Source organism: Cryphonectria parasitica (genome assembly GCF_011745365.1).
Source record: "Cryphonectria parasitica EP155 unplaced genomic scaffold M406scaffold_3, whole genome shotgun sequence".
Taxonomy (NCBI): Eukaryota; Fungi; Ascomycota; class Sordariomycetes; order Diaporthales; family Cryphonectriaceae; genus Cryphonectria; species Cryphonectria parasitica.
This window is the reverse complement of record NW_024468911.1, coordinates 4261947-4279929: the sequence shown is the minus strand read 5'-3', so window position 1 is coordinate 4279929 and position 17983 is coordinate 4261947. Positions and strand designations below refer to the sequence as shown.

General features: G+C 53.9%; 6 protein-coding genes and 1 non-coding gene across 7 annotated transcripts; 5 read left to right on the top strand and 2 right to left on the bottom strand.

The window, feature by feature from the left end:
* Window positions 1-1859: 1859 nt before the first annotated feature.
* M406DRAFT_350800 (uncharacterized protein) lies at window positions 1860-4184 on the top strand (the record flags this gene model as incomplete). Its single annotated transcript, XM_040922576.1, has 1 exon — window positions 1860-4184. The coding sequence occupies one exon, from the start codon at window positions 1860-1862 to the stop codon at window positions 4182-4184; it is 2325 nt and encodes a 774-aa protein (XP_040778857.1).
* Window positions 4185-4609: 425 nt separating this feature from the next.
* On the top strand, window positions 4610-4703 carry M406DRAFT_t44. Its single transcript has one exon. It is a non-coding gene; the product is annotated as a tRNA-Glu (tRNA).
* Window positions 4704-10113: 5410 nt separating this feature from the next.
* M406DRAFT_221891 (uncharacterized protein) lies at window positions 10114-10982 on the top strand (the record flags this gene model as incomplete). Its single annotated transcript, XM_040915609.1, has 2 exons — window positions 10114-10264; window positions 10453-10982. Coding segments are annotated over 2 exons (681 nt in total), but the record flags the coding sequence as incomplete, so codon positions are not given.
* A 65-nt stretch (window positions 10983-11047) lies between these two features.
* M406DRAFT_321764 (uncharacterized protein) lies at window positions 11048-11706 on the top strand. Its single transcript, XM_040919549.1, has one exon. The coding sequence runs from the start codon at window positions 11068-11070 to the stop codon at window positions 11239-11241; it is 174 nt and encodes a 57-aa protein (XP_040778855.1). The 5' UTR covers window positions 11048-11067; the 3' UTR covers window positions 11242-11706.
* Window positions 11707-12311: 605 nt separating this feature from the next.
* On the top strand, window positions 12312-13282 carry M406DRAFT_338582 (pyridoxamine 5'-phosphate oxidase; the record flags this gene model as incomplete). Its single annotated transcript, XM_040921358.1, has 2 exons — window positions 12312-12348; window positions 12504-13282. 2 exons carry the CDS (start codon window positions 12312-12314, stop codon window positions 13280-13282), a joined length of 816 nt encoding a protein of 271 aa, XP_040778854.1.
* Window positions 13283-13648: 366 nt separating this feature from the next.
* On the bottom strand, window positions 13649-14592 carry M406DRAFT_289172 (cysteine proteinase; the record flags this gene model as incomplete). Its single annotated transcript, XM_040918839.1, has 2 exons — window positions 14115-14592; window positions 13649-14019 (listed from the first exon to the last, which is right to left on the bottom strand). The coding sequence occupies exons 1-2, from the start codon at window positions 14479-14481 to the stop codon at window positions 13649-13651; spliced, it is 738 nt and encodes a 245-aa protein (XP_040778853.1). The 5' UTR covers window positions 14482-14592.
* A 601-nt stretch (window positions 14593-15193) lies between these two features.
* Window positions 15194-17396, bottom strand: M406DRAFT_338580 (uncharacterized protein; the record flags this gene model as incomplete). The annotated part of the gene is made up of 3 exons (XM_040921357.1): window positions 15194-15237; window positions 15407-16138; window positions 16184-17396. The coding sequence occupies 3 exons, from the start codon at window positions 17394-17396 to the stop codon at window positions 15194-15196; spliced, it is 1989 nt and encodes a 662-aa protein (XP_040778852.1).
* Between the last annotated feature and the right edge of the window lie 587 nt (window positions 17397-17983).

The window sequence follows — 17983 nt, the reverse complement described above, 5'->3', positions numbered from 1 at the left end:
TTTGAACCATTCTCAATGCAAGTTGCGAAGTCTCGCAAGGTCTCGGAGAATATCGTTGTTCGTGCATCCACCAGCCTGCCAATCTACGTAAGAAAATGAAGACAGCAGGGCTCCTGGTAGGGGGAGAGCGGATAGTGTACTCCAGCTGTAAGAGCGAGCCCAACACCCCAAAAGCCCAAAGCCCCAAAACACGAAAACATCAACAAGCAAATTTCCCCCCTCTCATACACATGTCATAAATGCCGACTGCCATCTTTTATCTGCATCGGATAATTATGCACCACAATAAAAAAAAAAAAAAACCCCACAAAATTTTCGTAATTCTTTTTGCTTCCTTTCCCCTTCTCTTCCTTCTTCTTCTCCTTCGGGAATATGGGGGCCCACAAACAAGCTACCAAGTACTATAGTAACAAACAAATTTCACAGACCGCCTCGGGCGGGTGATCAGTGTAAATTACTAAAAATAGCTCAGGACCTGAGAAGTGACCCCGACAACATGACAACTCCTGCCTGCGCGCACAGCCCACATCTCTCCACGTGCGAAGGATCGCGTCAAAAAGATGAAAGAAAAAAAAAAGAACGATCAAAATCCCACAGCAGAGAGAGGACGCGAGGCCCACCCGGGGAGCCGGGCTGGTGGGTAAGCGATTGAATGAAAAGCGTGGGCTATCGATCAGCTGTCCAGGTGATAATGGCCCATCTACCGACCCGCCATTCCTTTCGGACCCGAGAGCGAGGTGAGACAGAGACAGAAAGAGAAATGGCGGAGAAGCATGCTTACCGGACTAGGTGAGTAATGTATCACTGTGTGGGTGAGTATGGGAAGGGGGAAGGGCACTGTTCTGATGATGATGACGGCTGGGTTTCAAGGTCACCATCCAGGCACTTCTACCTAAAGTATAATCACTGGCAGATGACTTGTTTCTCCTCTCATCTCTCGCCGCGCTCTTCTTCCTAGCAACTCTTCACCCTGAACCCCAATCCTCGTCCCTTTGACACTTGAGAGAGTCTTGAGCGCGGGAAAGCGAACCCCACCCTACCTGCATGATCCATACGCAGTGCCAAGGACCAGTGGACTGCTGTGCCATAATCTACCTGCATGTGACTGTAACATGGTAATATGCAGTGCGTGTGAGAAAGACTGAGTGAGTGAGAGAGGAAGATAAGTCCTGCCTTGATAGAAACCATCAGACTAACCCCATCGAAAACCACGTCAGCCGCACCACCTAATCGGGGCTCCGCTGCAGTGCCGTGCCCGACACACAATATCATCATAAGGCCCAACTTTCTTTTACACGTGCAGTTCTCGGCGAAAGAAGTATCAACTTTTTGACTTGCGGCCTGTGAGTGAATCGGGGGACGACGACGACGATGGATGAAGGACAGACACTTACCTATACACATATAGACCACACTTGCACGCACACTCGCAAATTCTCGTGTGAGTTAATCGTTACGACGTGGCCGTAGGGCGAACAGCTCCGACGAGTGGGAAGAGAGGAACACTGCATAAGCCCTCCTCACCCTCGTTGGTCCAAACCCCACCACCACCCACCTTCGCCTTCCTTTCAGCCCTCGGTTGCATGCACAATTTGCTGCCACCGTATCACAGACGAAAAGCAAGAGTTAGAAAGAGGGGGAATGAGAGTGGCTGAAGTGGTGAGAGGAGGACGACATTCCCATCATCATCATCATCATCATCATCATCATCACTCACTCACTCATGACCAACACCACCACTACCGCCAGTATCAGGACACGAAAATCAACGAATGAAGAAGAGGTGAACTTTTAATCCTGCGGAGGGGAGCTGAGCAGCAACAGCAGCACCCTCAGGACTACTCACCACCGGCCGAAAAATGCTCACCACACATCACCACCACCACCACCACCACCACAACCCGCGGCGAGCGAGCACATCACCAGCCGTAATAGGAACCATTACATCCTGCACCACCACAAACACTACCATCAACGCCTCGGCCTCCTCCCCTGGTAGCGCACCCCGGAGTCTCCCCACGCCACGGACGTCCTCGGAGCGCGGAACGACCAAGTCCAGTTCCTCAGAGGTACCACGCATCTCCTTCACAGACGAGGCACAGGCATGCTATAACCTGCTGCTCCTGATCCGCAACGACACGCAAGCCCTGATCACGCTGAGGAACGACAATCTCGCCGAGCTGGAAGGGAGGAAATCGAATGAGGCGCCAAATCATGCTTCCGCCGGTGGCGAGGGCGAGAACGAGGACGAGGGCGATGCTGGTAGCGACACCGATAGGTCGCTGCTACTAGCAGCCGTCAACGAGGCTATCACCTTCGCGACGAGAACCATAGCAGAGCTCGGCCCGTTCCTGGAGAGGCACAGGTGGCCGGCGGGGGCGTCAACACAACCTCAGCACCAGCGGTCCTCGCTCGCAGCCATCGTAAAGCCTCCAAAGATCTTACTACTACGGCGCAGAAGGACGAGTAGCCTCTCCTCTTCCTCTTCTACGTCTTCCTCCGCAGCCACCACTTCGGGCCCTTCCACCCGCCCACCTGCTGCTGCTGCTGCTGCTGCTGCTGACGGCGACGGACACGGCGGCCCCCCAACGGCCGAGGTGCTGTTCTCCTGGACCCTGGCGCTGACGGAGCTACACAGCGCCGTACTGACAGCCACGGCACGGCTGAAGGGCTTTCTAGAGTTTGGCGCGGAGGCTGTAGGGGTGAGCGAGGAGAATCGGAGACGGCGCGAGGGCAGGGCGTCGTGGTGGGCGCAGGGGAGGGGAGAGTTTGAGAATGTCGAGCTGATTCAGAGTCTTTTGGGGCGACCGAGGCGGAAATGGGAGGCGGATACGGGTACGGCGGCTGTGCAGACTGAGGACGGAGATGATGACACCACGAAGGCGGCGGCGTTGCTACGGTCCGGCATGAAAGACGGCGAGCCACCTGGAGACGAGGAAGGATGGCAGAAGAAGGAGAAGGAGGAAAAGAAGGGAGAGGAGGACGACAACGTGCCTGCAGTGGTCCTCACGCCGGTCCTGGAAGTTGACGACACGCAATCCGAGGCGTGGGCCTCGGAGCCCATGACATCTGCTCCGTCCACCATCAAGTCTACACGCGGCGACCTCACCGCCAGGCCCAGACACTACCACCACCGCCGCGAGAATTCTCTGCAGCAGGACTCTCCCTTTGCCGTGCGCCGTTCCGTGACAGAGCCCCTGAGCCCCTCCTCCCCCGTGAGAGGATCGCCTGGAGGAGGTGAAGGAGGAGGAGAGCGGCGCGAGCTGCACATGGCGAGGAGCGAAACCTTTGGTCAGGCTGCGTCCAAAGCCAAGGGCCACCTACCACGACTGCCGTCCATCTCGACGACCCAGCCTTCGTCCCTGAACGCGATACAGAGACGGCTCACGCAGGCGCTGGCTGGCGCGTACCAAGGCCACCAGCGGTCGCCCACAGGATCAACGCCGCGCACAGCTTCAAGCCCAGCAGCCCTGCTCGGCCAACCTCTCTTCCCGGACCCAGGTCAAGGACAACAAGAACAAGCACAGCTACGCATGCGTCCAGCTTCCTTGTTCGGCCTCGAAGTACCACCGCCTGACACCCCATACACGCCCGAAACACCACGAGACCCGCACCTGGAAGCCCTCATCAACCTGGGCGGCTTACCCAGCAAGACCTTCCAGCCCGTGATCGAGGCCCTGGACCACATGATCGAGGTACCCGTCGTGTCCCCTGTGTCGCCGCCTGAGTCGCCGCAGAAACAAGGAGGCGTCATGGCGGCAGCGGCGGCAGCAGCACTGAGCGTCCCGCCACTTTTGAGGTCCCCTCAGGTGCGGAAGTCCATACATCCCGTCATCGAGGGGGGAGATGTGCCGTCATCACTGCCGGCAGGGGGGCAGCAGCAGCACGCATCCTTTGTATCTCCTGTGGAGTCGCAGGAGCCTCAGACGGCGGTGACGGTTTCACCTACGGGGTCACAGCACCCACGGCTGTCGATGCCGCTGCCGCCTCTGCCCTCGGCGCCGCCTTCGGAAAATCGAGATGGAGACAGAGGAGGAGGAAAAGGAGGTGGAAGAGAAGAAGGCGATGAGCATTGGCCGTTTCTTGTGTATATGGCGCGGAAGCGGGCGGTTGCTGCTTCGAGATGGTCGTTGCGGAGTTCTCAGGCGGGTGGGGAAGGAGGAGAGCACGAGTCGGAAGGATGAAGATGGACATGAAGATGGGCCTGGTTGGGAGAGGATGGACTCTGATGGCACGCCATAATACTTGGGTAGATTTCCATAGGGAAAGGAGAGGTTGGTAGGAACAAATGATAGTCATCAATACCAGTCACTGTCGTACAAAGGGAAAGAGTAGAGTGGGGGTGTGTTGTACGGGCCTTCCTCATTCAGTAGGAACACATTCGATTATGAGCACCTGCCCTCAACATCAAGCTTTACAGTACCTGACACGCTTCATCTGGACTGGTTGTCCCTCATGACTCTATTCAAGTCTACGGTCCAAGCTCAGCAGCATTAGGAGTAAAGAAGAAAAAAACTTGACTGACCCACCACCCACTTTTTAATTTTCATTTCTTACTTATAATACCACCGAAAAACGAGAGATTCCAACAGCAAATCAAACGCAAACATCGGATATGGTGTAGCGGTAACATTCACGACTCTCATGATTGTTCCAACAATCACAGGTCTCGTGCGCCCGGGGTTCGACTCCCCGTTTCCGAGAGTTCTTTTTTTCCTTCCTTTTGCTTGCACTTTTCTTTTTCTTCGCCCATTGGTCGCCTACCCCTTTTCTCTCTTTTTAGTCTGTCTGCACAGGCAGAGGAAGTGGATGGAGGCACGTGAAGAAGCCCTTGTCCAGACAAATGTCACAAAAGGAACCCTTCACTGTATGTATTCTTACGGTGACTCATGGTACAGGGCGTCCCGCTGAAGAACGAACGTACGATAACCGTAGAAAGGTCACCAATGGACAGCCCACACAGCCCACAATCGATTCCACATAATGACACATGAATATGGTATACCATAGCACTTTTGAGAAAGAAGAGAGAGAAAAGTCCTTAGGTCGAGACTCACTTGTCATGCCCGCCCACATGTTCGCTCTCGACAACGCTACGATAGCGGGCAAAACCTTAACGGCTTCTGACTTTGGTTCCATGGGTGACGCCTAGGCTCACGAAGAGACAAGCCCTATGAAAGAAATTATTGAAAACAAAGGGCTTGCCAGAGAGGAGCAACCGGGGGCAATGGTGCAGGCAGCGAGGACCACATGGGCGAGGCGTTGTGGGGAGAAAGATAAAGCAAGAAATAAACAGCTTGTCAACGGGCTGGATCAGTGAATAAGACAAGATTGTGAAGTCTAACAGTAGTAGTAGTAGTAGTCTTTTCCTACCCACACCGGCGACCACCATCCTTTCAATAGCTTAGTGGCTGCGGTCGGAGCCGCCGCCGCCTCCGCCAGGCTGAGCGCAACAATCTTGGGATGGGGCAAGTGGTATCCATTATCCATTCAAGATCATTTTGCCTGGAGCAACATGCAGACCGTGAACCCTTCTTGAGTGAAATGCGATAAAGTGCGTGGCCGCCGCACCGAGCACAGACTTTGCCCTACTGTTGTCTGAGAAAAAAGAAGAAAAGGGGCCAGGAGATATGACAATGCAATGCAGCTCCCTCTCTCTCTCCCTCTCTGTCTCTCTCCCTGACCGCCTGGCCTGGCGTCAGAGCGCTTGTTGGAGACTATCGAACTGGGCGCTGTCTGAGAGGCTCACGAATGGTGTTCCGCGACCGTGCGACCGCACCAGAGATAGCAAAGAAGTTTCGGTGAGCGAGACGATACGAGATGTCAGACTTGAACTGATAAGAATGAACGAAAGGCACAAAGAAAAAGAAAACCGCCTGTCTCACCTTTCACCCGTGGTTGCAGGAGGTGAGTGAGACGAATCTTGGGGTGGCGGGCCGCGTTGTTGCAGCGCTGCTATGCATGCACGACATAATCGTACCAGTGAGTGACCAGTACAGACATTGTGATCGAGGCAGTGGTCTCGATTAGGGGTAGTAAGAGCAGTTACTCTAAAGAGGTAAGCCAATACATCGGAACAGGATGTGGGCTGAGCGGCTCTGCAGTGGTCCAACGGATTATCGTGTCGTTTGGCCGTGGCTTGCCAACATTGCTTTTTTTCTTCTTCCTTTTTCTCGGCCCCTCCTTGGTGGCTGATGACGAGGTCGTAATCATAATGTTCGTAGCATATGATTCACCTGCATGACGTCCCCCCTTGTAGCTAGTGACGTGATGCTGTCGGATAGTTTTCGTGCTGCATACATACTTAAGTAAGCATATATACTAATAGTAGATTATGATATGCTGTACTGTTATGCACTAGGTAAGTACGTTAGTTGACCAAGTATCAGCACAGCCACCGTCACCTGGCAGCCGTTGAAAATCAAAAGAAAAGAAGAACAAGAAAATAGTAAGCATGATGGATGTGCTGGCAATTAGAATTCAGGGGAATCGAAAATAATCATGCAGATCTCTCTCTCTTCTTCCCCGTGGATCCCGTTCTATGCAGTGAGCTGCATGCAGGACACCGCGACGATCGGCACGAGGAGGTGGTGTGGCTCCATCTGGGGAACCCTCGACTCTGCTCTGCCTCTACTGTACATACGAAGGTACAAAGTACATAGTAGTGGTACTAATAATATCATGGACTGACACCATACACGGAATTCGGACAACTGGGGAATGTCCCGTTGGCCTGTTGCTCAGGGACTACTGAGATGTCAAGAAGAGAAGTTGTTGAAATGACACACATGCACACCAACCCCCCCCCCCCCCCCCAAGAATGTAAGCAAAATACAAGCACCAAAAAAAAGATACACCAGAAACATCGCCGGGGTCGCTACCGAGAAACCCATCCATCCACAACATCTCCTGAGAGGTGCGTGCTGGTACTGCATAGTACTATGTACGTACCTCAGTACAATATACAATTATACCCCTGATTGGCCCCTGAGATCCTGCCCAGGCTACTCGCTTTCGCCTTCTCGCTCTTTCTCTCACTAGGCCACGGCTCGATAGCTGCAGAACCTGCAGCACGCACGTACCTCGTGCCCTGTCCAGTCCCACAGGAGCCCGCCTAAGTTAAAGTAGTCCATCGGTTTACGAGCGACACACGGGGACCCGACGGCCGAGGGGCCAGCCCATTGTAGTGTCCCCTCCTGTTCTGTTTTGAACTAAAAAGGAAACCCAACCCCACGGGCCGCCAATCCCATTAGGAGGAAACCATACTTTTTTGCGTGAAGAAGACTTGGGTGTACTATGTAGAGTATACCGCAGCATCATCTCGTCTTGCATGAGTAGCCTTCTCTTGCGTGATCTTACCCCCAATCTTGGGTATGCATCCCTCGTGAATGGTGATGTAACTTTCTGCAGATCTACGGAAGAGGAAAACTCTTTCGTATTCTAACATTTCTCTCTTCTCCTCTTTCCTGCGATTCAAAATTCTGGCCGTGAGGGGCAACATGGGTTGGTCTGATTCCCCACGGTAGCTTGAAACGCGGGTGGTGGTTAGCTGAAGGGCGCGACGTCCTCAGGCTCTCATCTTGGAAGAATCTAAGTGGCCCGGACAGGTCCCACGAGTTCCAGAACGCCCGAATGCGGCCTTGTGGAAGAGACTGAGAGAGGAGCCACTATATTTGTTTTCTTTCCTGTTTTTTTTTTTTTTTTTTTTTTTTTTTTTTTTTTTTTTGGGGGGGGGGGGGGTTCTCTTTTCTGAAGCAGGCCTGACAAGTCGGTGCTAGTTTAGTACAATCCAATAAGCCACCGGTTAGTGCATTGGTGGCTGGCTGGATGGCTTTTCAGGGTCCTTCATTTATCAATCAGGCTGTTACTGTTGCACTTGTGTTTTTTTCTTTCTTTCTTCACCTCCCCCCCCCCCCCCTCTCTTTTCCTCCACAGAGGGAGGCTGCGCCATGTTGCAGCATCAACAGACATGGACGATAATGATTGATGCGCCCAGCTCAGCCCTATGGTCTCATATACGCCCATCAAGATAACCACCTGATTCGCTCCTCCATACCCGTAAAGTTCACCGCCCAGCTGCCCCCTTCAATGGCACTATAAGGGAACTATGTGACGCACGCAGCAAAAACATGCGTTATGGTTCTTCTAGCCTCTGGGCACCATCACAGCGGTGAGATCCACTTTCAGCCGCTGACCCGAAAGAGACAAGACGAAGACCACGATGGCCTAAATCTGCATAGTACGGTACTTCCTCAGAACGGCCCTGCTCTGGCCCGGAGCAAACGAGACGAGAAGCCTACTTTATACTTTGCAATATAGTAATACCACAATTCTGCCTCTCTCTGACAGAGGTGCCAAGGGGCGGCCGCCGGGTCTACCAAAAGGGCCTGCAGGTGCTACGTGTTGTGTAAAGTAGACACGCGAGCAATCTATTTTACAAGAACATTAACTGTTTGTATTTCACTCATGTAACTACTACTACGTAAGGATTACCACCTCCGCATGCAGCCGGTCAGAAAAAAAACAGTCTATTATTTCAGTACTTGAAAGAAGAAGAGGGGGGGGGGTGGGAGGAAGGGAAACTAACTTTACCCTCTTTCTGCAAAACCCGCACGCAATATGTCAGGGGAGGCTCCGTCATCAGAGCAGCGAGGCAGAGAGCCAGAGCCAAGCACAGCCCAGCTTGGGGCATCCCAGGCACGCCGGGCAACCCATCTCTTCTACCTGCCAACCACATGCAAATTTCCTTTGACAATCCACTAATCAACCAACCTCCCTCCCTACCTTTTTTTTCTTTCTCCGCTAGCCGCCGTTGTTCACTACTTCCAGGCCAAGCAAGCCAGGTACCAGGTTTTTGGGGCGGTTTTCCTTTCCCGCTTTTCCTTTGTTTTGTTTTGGTTTCCCCCTCCAAGTTGTGTTGGAGAGCTTGGGGGGGGGGGCCGAGGGAGGGGGTGAGAAGGGGAATGCAGGCAATCAATTAATTGATATATTACCCCATTGCTGCAGCAGCCTTGCCCATGTACTCCGTATTTGCCTCTTCCTCTCCCCTTCTCCATCTTGTACTCGTCATATCTCACATCAGGTCAAGAATCTTGCCCCTTTTCTCACTCAACGTCTCGACACTGTGTGCACTGTCTGGTTGTGAACTTGCCGCTGGTGGTCGCGTGACACTTACACATTGACGCCCTCATCCTAAAGAAAAAGACGTTCCCCCTGAACCGCACACAAGCACAAGCACCCACCCACACACGCACATACAACATCTGTGGGGAAAAGGGCAGAGAGACATACATACATACGCAGACACACAAGACACAGCACCTCGTCGGCTCTGTCTCTCTGTCTTTTCTCTCTCTCTCTCGCAGTTTGTCACTCTATACGGGCATCTCATCTTACTCGCCGAAGCACGACGTGTTTTTCATTTCTGTCCCGCCCCAGCTTAACCTTACATTGCATTGCTTCCCTACTCGACCGGCCCTGCTTTAGTGCATGCAACATTCTGCTTGGGACGACCCTCGGCGGGAACCGCAGAAACACCACACACGCTACGCACTTACGCTCGGCACCAACATCCCCTTCCTTGAGGCCCCGGGCGCAGGGCTCGTATAGTGTGGGTCTTCTTCGGCGCACTCCACAGGTCCGCATATTGTCTGGCCTGACCAGCCCTGAAGTTCTGGAGACTTGGCGGTGAATTCCCGAATCCCTCTCCCTCTCCCTCTCTTTTTCTTTTCTCGCTCTCTTTTACGCAAAAGAAGGGGTGTGGGGTGTATGTGTGAAAACAGAGGGATCTCGACCTTGTCTTGATCTGGACAAAAGGGGACAGGGTATCCAGTTCAGGAGGAGCCATATTATGAGCCTCGCCCTTCCCCCCCCCCCCCCCATATCCACCTCCAACATTTATTATTACCCTTCTCGACATCCACGACGAATTCCCATACGACCTCGTTCGTTCACGTAGCTTTTTCATAGAAAAGAGAGACAAGAGAAAGAGAGCAAAGAAACTCCCAGAAGGCCGAGGAAGGAATAGCTATTATTCTTTTCAAACCCGTCACAACAATGGCTGCGTACAGCCCTGCTCAGGTGGTCCTGTCGTCGTCTCGTAGTATCGACTACGATGACGAGGACGATCTCGACTTTGCCTACTTTACCAAGACGTACAAGCCCTTGTCGAACCTTCCCACCCCTCCGCCATCCTGCAGGAACTCTGTCTCGTCCAGTCCCGTTCTGGGCGAGGTGGACGACAGTATCGACCTGGACCTATTAGGTATGTCGTTGAATGTTCGATTCCGTTTCCTATTCAGACCATCATCACCAATGAAAGCCCCCCCCCCCTCCCCTCCGGTTCCTTGCCTTTTTTTCTTATTTTCCTTTTTCTCTCCGCCTGCCCACCGCCATCAACATCACCAACATCACCATCTTGTACTAAATCCTTACTAACTCCACACGCTACAGGCCCAGCGGTGCACCTCGTCAACCTCCACCCACCCTCCGCCTCCGTCATACCCCCTTCCGTATCCCTCGTGCAGACGATCCTGCGGCGCGCAGACCTACCCCTGGAGACAATCGCCCTAGCCGTCTGCATTCTTGACTCGTTAGACGCCAAGTTTGCCCGCAAGTGGCGCGTGTCACTACCCCTCGCAACCACCACCACGACGGCTGGAAGTAGCAGCAGCCTCCTCTTCAAGAAGCGCCACACCATCACCTCGGCCGCGAGCTCCCTCATCACCCACATCGACTCGGTCCGCCCAGAGCTCATCATCCTCTCCGCCCTTGTCATCGCCTTCAAGTTCACCGAGGACTGCCAGGAGCCCACGCACTACTACGCCTCCGACTGGGGCAAGGGGCTCTGGACATGTGCCCAGGTGAACGTTACCGAGCGGTGTATCATGGAGCACCTGGGCTACCGCATCCTGCCGCTCTGCGATTCGGAAATCCTGGGTGATGCCATTGCCGATATGCGGAGGGCTGGACAGGCGGCTCTGCGCGAGAGGGGCGAGGAAGTGTCGCGGGCCCGTGCCACGAGGGGTGCTGCTGCCACCGCCGCCGCCGTGCAGAAGCTGGAGGTTAATGGGCATTCTCGGTCCGTCAGCGTTCCTGTGCGGCCTGGTGGTGGTGTGGGCGCTGGTGAGGCGGTGTTCGGGCTGGGCTTCTCACTCACGCCTGTTGATACGCCCACAGAGGAGGCGGCGAGGGAGCTGGGTGCACTCTGATCGGTCGAATCTTGCTCAGGGTGATTCTTGAGCACACTACTTCCCCCCACCCCTTTTCAAGAAAGAAAAAAAAAAAGGGGGGGGGGGGCTATTGTTTTCCGATTGTGATACACGCGCAAATGCCGTGGAGCTGCGACCTAGCGATCTTGATTGTGTTTTGGAAAGCGTGGCGTTGGATACCCGGGATTTTTTGTTCATTGCGAACCCCACCCCCCAACCATTTTCTTCTTGCGCCCCTATTATGTTATTTTGGTTAATTGCATCCATCTTTTGGGTGTTTCTTGTCTTGCAGTTGTGTCGAACACGAGCGAGCCAGGGGGGCGGGGCCGCTGGAGGAAAAAGAACGTATTACAGCGAGCGAGCATTGATAATATCTTCAGTTCTTTGTTTGGAAATGGAAGCGTCTTTGCAGGGCACTGGGACAGCCCTTATTCACAATGTGTGCCCATTATGGCTATTAGTTGTAGCTTCCATACCAAATTTAATACTCTCATGGAAGGAACGAAGAGATCATGGAATAGAACATGATTGTCAGGTGCTCCTCATAGGTCGGTCCTTCCTTCTTCGAGACTTGTTGTTCTTGGATGATGTTTAAACGAGGGTTCGGGTTGCGCATCCAGGACACCACTAAGGTTTTTGGTTTTTTGGTTGTCTCCCCCCAAAGTATTATGTACTAAGCATCTGCTTTGGGTGTGACAACTCCTTCGACTTGTCAAGACCATTACTAGTTAATCGCACTCTCTCATTCTCCTTGCACACATCTATTTCTGTTTATTTTTTTTATTTCTATAGCAAGTAATAATTGAACAATGTCTACACCGCTACGTAAACTCTCAGTCCACAACGTGACATGCCCAGCCCGCACCGGACCGACCACGCCACCGGTACCGCTTGTCTTCCGTCTTTCAGTGGATCCTCTTTTCTCCTTCTCTCGTCATCGATGTCGACGTAGACTCAGAACGCTCAAGCTACTTTAAAAACACACAAAAACTCACCTGATCGTTCCACCACATATTTTTCCCCTCTAAATACCTTCACATGCAGCCCATTTACCGACCAGCAGTCTCTCTGTTTCGCGGTCTCACTCCTGTTGTACACAAGATGGCTCTTCATCAGGCCAAGTCGGAGAAACTTATCTGTAAGTCTGCGTGTCTGGTTTTGAGACCTTGATTCTCAGTTGCCGTGTGTCATCGTCATGGTCACTTTATCTTGTGTATTCATGAGGGAAGGACAGCACTAGACCTACCTTTCCCCCTTCTGCACTCGTCCTGTCCTCTCACTGACATCCTCCAGTCGCACCTGCCGGCTCCGCGCAAAACACCCGCGCCGACCAGTTCACCCAACATGAAGGCACAGGCGGCCTCCACCGCCGCGACCTGGACCCCCACAGCCCCATCACCCAGTTCCACGCCTGGTTCGCCGCCGCCCAGTCCAGCACTTCCCCATCATCATCATCATCATCATCATCATCATCAAAGACCACCCCCGCTATCCCCCACCCTGAAACCTGCACCCTGTCCACAGCCCAACTCCCCTCGGGCCGCGTGAGCGCCCGCATAGTCTACATGAAGGAACTCGACCCCCGCGGCTTCGTCATCTACTCCAACTTCGGCACGAGCGGCAAGGCGCGCGACCTGGCCTCTGGGAACCCCTGGGCGGCACTGACGTTCTGGTGGGAGGCGCAGGAGCGGCAGGTCCGGGTCGAAGGGCGGGCGGAGCGGCTGGAGCGGGCAGAGAGCCAAAAGTATTTCGATACGAGGGTCAGGGGAAGTCGGGTCGGGGCTTGGGCGAGCCGGCAGAGCGCGGTGTTGCGGCCGCGGGAGGGACAGGGGAAGGAGCATGGCAGCGATGATGATGATGGGCGGGAGATGCTTCACGACTGGGTTAGGGAGGCGGAGAAGAAGTTTGAGGGGACAGAGGAGATCCCCGTGCCCGAGTTCTGGGGTGGCCTGCGCATCATCCCTGAGAGGGTCGAGTTCTGGCAAGGGAGGGAGAACAGACTACACGACCGGTTCGTTTACGACCGCGTGGAGGGAAGTGATACCTGGACCTTGGAGAGGTTGAGCCCGTAAAGGGGGAAAGATAGGTTGTGGGCCAACAATATAGAGCTGGATAGAATTGATTTGCAAGTTTATATGTTACTTTGAGCATTCGGATTTCTTACTATTTGGTTGTCACGTTGAATATGGTGCTTACGTGCTTAGTGAAACAAGGTTGTACTCGCACAAGGTATAAGAAGCATTGCCGACTGGCATCTACCACCCTCGGATTTACCTAGCTTGCGTGGAACTAACCGTCTCATGAGATGTTTCGCTCCGTTCTGTAGCAGCAACAACATTGTGCATTTCCAGCCCAAGGGGGTTTGGGGGGGGGGGGGGGGACTCGGCAACGTGTGAGAACCTCACAGGTCATAAATGATCCTGACGGCCAATTCTTTGCTAGTCCAGATTCTTGGCCAGTGCAACAGCGTTGAATCGAATATCCTCCCCACCCCATTCAAAGAACCGCCGCGGGCCGAGGGTCAGTGCCTTCTCGCTGAGCACGTCCTCATCGGACTCGAGCTTGCCGCGGTCCAGAGGGCCCTTGCGGTTCCCATCGAGCTCCCACAGCGTTCCGTCGTCCGTCTTGACAAAACAAACGTAGTGCAGGTCCACATCATCTGTGGCTTGGGGGGCTGCCGTGTCTCCCTGGCTGGCCGCGGAGTAATGAGCACGCGCCAGAGACTGGGATGTCTCTAGGAGCTTGGTCCGTTCTATGGGGTCGAGGGAGACGGCCTCTTTCAGGAGCTTGTCCAAGTCCGAGCCAGGTTCTGCAGCACACAGATACATTCAGTAGGGGGAGACATTAGGAAAAATGGGTGTATGTAAGTGGCCATAGCACGACAATACCCACGGACAAACTCACCGACTTTGGCCCGCGCGCTCCCGTTCGCCGTAGCATGCAGCAGCCCCATCAGGCCACACGCATTGCGGATCGTCTGCCTGAACCACACAACAGGCTCGTTCTCGCCCTTGCCGTGGTACTCGGGCAGCGTGGCGTCCTCCGCGAGGCGGTGGCTGGTGTAGGCCGCGTTGACGGGGAACACGAGCAGCAGGGCGTGTGCGGGGCCTGGAATGAAGCTGAGCAGGTCGCGGTCCGTGAGGCTGTAGACGTCGTGCATTGCCAGTTCCGGGCTGAGGCCGAGCGTGTGGAGTAGGTTGGTCATCAGCTCCGGGTTGGCCTCGAGGGGGATAAAGGCGATCTTGCCCGTGTCGGAGGCGACTTCCGCCATGGCTGCAACTTGTGATGTTGATTTGTTTATTGTTTATTTTTTTTTATTTTTTTCCGCTGAGAAGCGAGGATGCGAGATCCTACGAAAGTGGTGGCAGTCCGCAGCCTTTGCTGTGGATGGACTGTACCGTATATTGCAGAATGTCCTAGTGGGTAGGAACTCATGGTGGGGTTTCCCAATGATCTCATAAGTACTTACACTTGAAAATTACCCCACTATAAAGTTAGGCAGGCGCGTCGCATACGCGTCGGCAGGCCTGCGCTTTCAGTACGTATGGTAGATTCTCTCCAGGTGCTGGCTAAGGAGCTGTTACATCCACCACACCTCTTCACACCTGTCACCCCCGATTACAAACTTGACCATATGAATTAGATTCAGCGCAATTATTAACGCAAGGGACGTAGGCTACTGCTGGCTGAACTGTTTTTGTCTGTTAATTGTCCTCTTCATAGTAATGAACGGAATCGAACCAGACTTTGTTCAGAACATGCAATATGCTCTCTTCAACATGTCTATTGAAGTATTGGGGGGGGGGGGGGGGGGTTGGTCATTCTCTTTTATACATAGTTATGACGTAGTCCAATAGTCTTCCGATTGTATGACCATCCGGGTCTCAAATGTAACCCGCTCGCTTCATGGGGCGGGTGAAAACAATTGGGTTAGATCAGTCCGTTTTGTGTTGATTCCCACAACGCCTTTTGTGCGAAGAGCCTCAAAGAGGCGAGTGCACAATACTGCCACCACCCATCAGGACACCTGCATGTACAATCCCGCCAGGTCGTGCCCTGCAGCCGTCTCTCCCCGTCTTATCAACGGCTGGCATTCGGCACCGGTGGCGTATCTTCTGGATTATCGAGACCGGAAAATAGTGTTTCGTCCTGGCTTCCCTCGTTCCAAACGTTCAAGTCCCCGCCCACAGGCTTACTCTCCACCTCGTCTACCGTATCTCCAAACACCTGCTTCTCCTTGACGCGCCGCCTGGACACAGCCCTACGCTGCTCGGCAATACGCTGCTTTCTGGCCTGGGGGGAGTAGTCGAGAGTATCAAGGTACTTATTAATCCTTTCCTCCACCAGCCCTTTCACGTGGAAGGCAAGGGCCTGGCTCTGGAAGATGCCCGCGTATCGGTAGCTCAGCCACAGGTACAGCGTCAGGCTTTTGTGTAGGGACTCGAGATGCTTGAGGAATTCGACAGGTCCGGTCGGATAAGTATCCTTTGTATGGTCGAGGATCTCGAGTTTGATCTCGTCGATATCGAGCAGGTGGCCGCTCTCGTTGTCCATTACGCGCTTCGCCAGTGCTCGGACGATTTCAGGCATGCCGACATCCTTCAGGGAGACGGGCGCAGTGAGGAAGATGCACCGGTCGTGAACGGTTAGGTTAAACGGTTGAATCAGTGTGGCGATCTGTATGTTGTCCTTGAAGGTACACATTTGAAAGAGACTTGGGAGCCGTGCGATATCCCGCAGTCGGAGGAGGATGAAAGAGAAGGGCGTTCCTGCTGGGAAGTAGGACGCGAATTTCTCGATGACAAAGGATGGCGGGAATAGGCCCGCCGTTTCTAGCGGTTCGGCTTCTTGGTCGAAAGATTCATGGACGACGTCCAGATCTTCGTTCTCCAGGGTGGTGACAAACCCAGGCTGTGGCCTCCTTGAGTCTGGGCTCGCGCCCGGGCTTGCTTTCGTTGGCAGCACCACTAGACCAGCAGCATCCGAGGTTCCTGCAGCTGACGCAGCAACTGCATCCAGTGCGCCCTGTGCGGCAGTTCTAAATCGTCCCGCGCGACCACCGATCTGCTTGAGTTCTGGTAAGGTCAAGCCTCGAATCTTGATCCCGTCATGCTTTGTCACGGCCTCGAAGACGACGCGCCTGATCTCCAGGTTCAGACCCATGCCGATAGCATCGCTTGCGGCAAGAAAGTCGTAGTCATTGTCCGGGTCGTTGAAGAGAGCTGCTTGCTGAGCTCTGCTCTCGGGCGGCAATGCACCGTAGACGATAGCGCATTTCTTTCCTGTGGCCTCCTCGATACCAGCCTTTAAGGTGTGAAGATTCACCCTCGAAAATGAGACAACAGCATCGCCCTTTCTGAGATTTTCGAATTTGCCTCCGAGGCCTTCTTGCATGGGCTGCAGAGGATTAAGGCGCTGATAGCGGTGCACGACAACTTCATCACCCATCTTGGCACAGATGGCCTCTATGAGGGGGACCACCCGTTCTTCGCCGCACAGATGGACCTCCTTCGCCTGAACACCGAGCAGGGCCTGGGTCCAGGCCCATCCTCGCTGCTCGTCGCCAATCATCTGGATCTCGTCGATGACAGCGACGTCAACTCGCCGGTTGAGAGGCGTCATCTCGACCGTGCAGCTTGCAAAATAGCTGCCATCGCCCTCAGGAATTCTTAGTTCCTCTCCGGTCACCAGGGCACAGCGCTTTCCCTTGGCCATGAAGCGCATGTAGGTCTCATGGGCTAGCAACCGCAGTGGCCCGGCATATATTCCTGTTTTGGACTCCTCCAGAGCCTTGAGGGCATTGTATGTCTTGCCAGAATTCGTCGGCCCAACGTGCAGGTGGATCTTCCTCTGCATGGTCCTCGTGGCCGGGAACCATTCATGAGGGAAGCGAAAGTCGGCGAGCTTCTCGTGGCAGGCAATAGCATCCTTGGAAAGGTGCTGCCTGACTATAAAGCTGGTAAACGAGTACTTGAGTTCCGTATGCAGGGCCGAGGTATCGCCGGTGACGAACGCGTTGCGCCAGCTCCAGAAGTATGGGTTCTGCTGCCTCCTTGTTTGCCCATGGTGATGCGCCAGTTCGAAGGCCTTGTCGATAATGGTCCGGAACAAAGCGGCCTCTTTGTACAGGTCCGCTTTGGATCGTATGCCTAAGGGCCGCAGGTCTCTGAAGTCGCCACTCCGCATCAGGAAGTCAAAACGAGACCGCACCAGCCGCTTGAACAATCCATATCGCTTCTCGCCCTCTACACCTGGGCGACGCGAATGGGTTTTCGATGTCCACTGGGGGGTTGCATCATTTTGTGCTTGCGACTCGAGGCTTTCTTTGAGGTTTCGGATGGCTACATGAGAATGGTAAGAGGGATATGGGGTCTGCGGACTATCAGCATGCTGGCCTCATAATAATTTTCACCGGCACTAGGATTTTAAAGAAGGGGCGCTCACATCGTAAGACGATCCGCCACTTCTACCTGGGTCTTTGCGGGGGGGTGATCGATGTCTTCTTGACCCAGGAATACCAGCAGTAGAGATGGTCGGAAGCAGGGCAGGAGATCGTCGTTCAAGTGCCCAGGCAGTTTTCCATATAGACTTCATGGCCGCAATGTAGCAGAGCCACTGAGAACATAGTGATTAGAAAGAGAAAGAAAAAAAGGGTGAGCGTGGAGAGCGCTGGCGTCAACACGTGTATCAGCTCGATATACGTCTTGTCGACCGCGACTTTTCGCACTTGCACGCCCAAGAACTTTTTTTTTTTTGGTTTCGCTCTGCCGCTT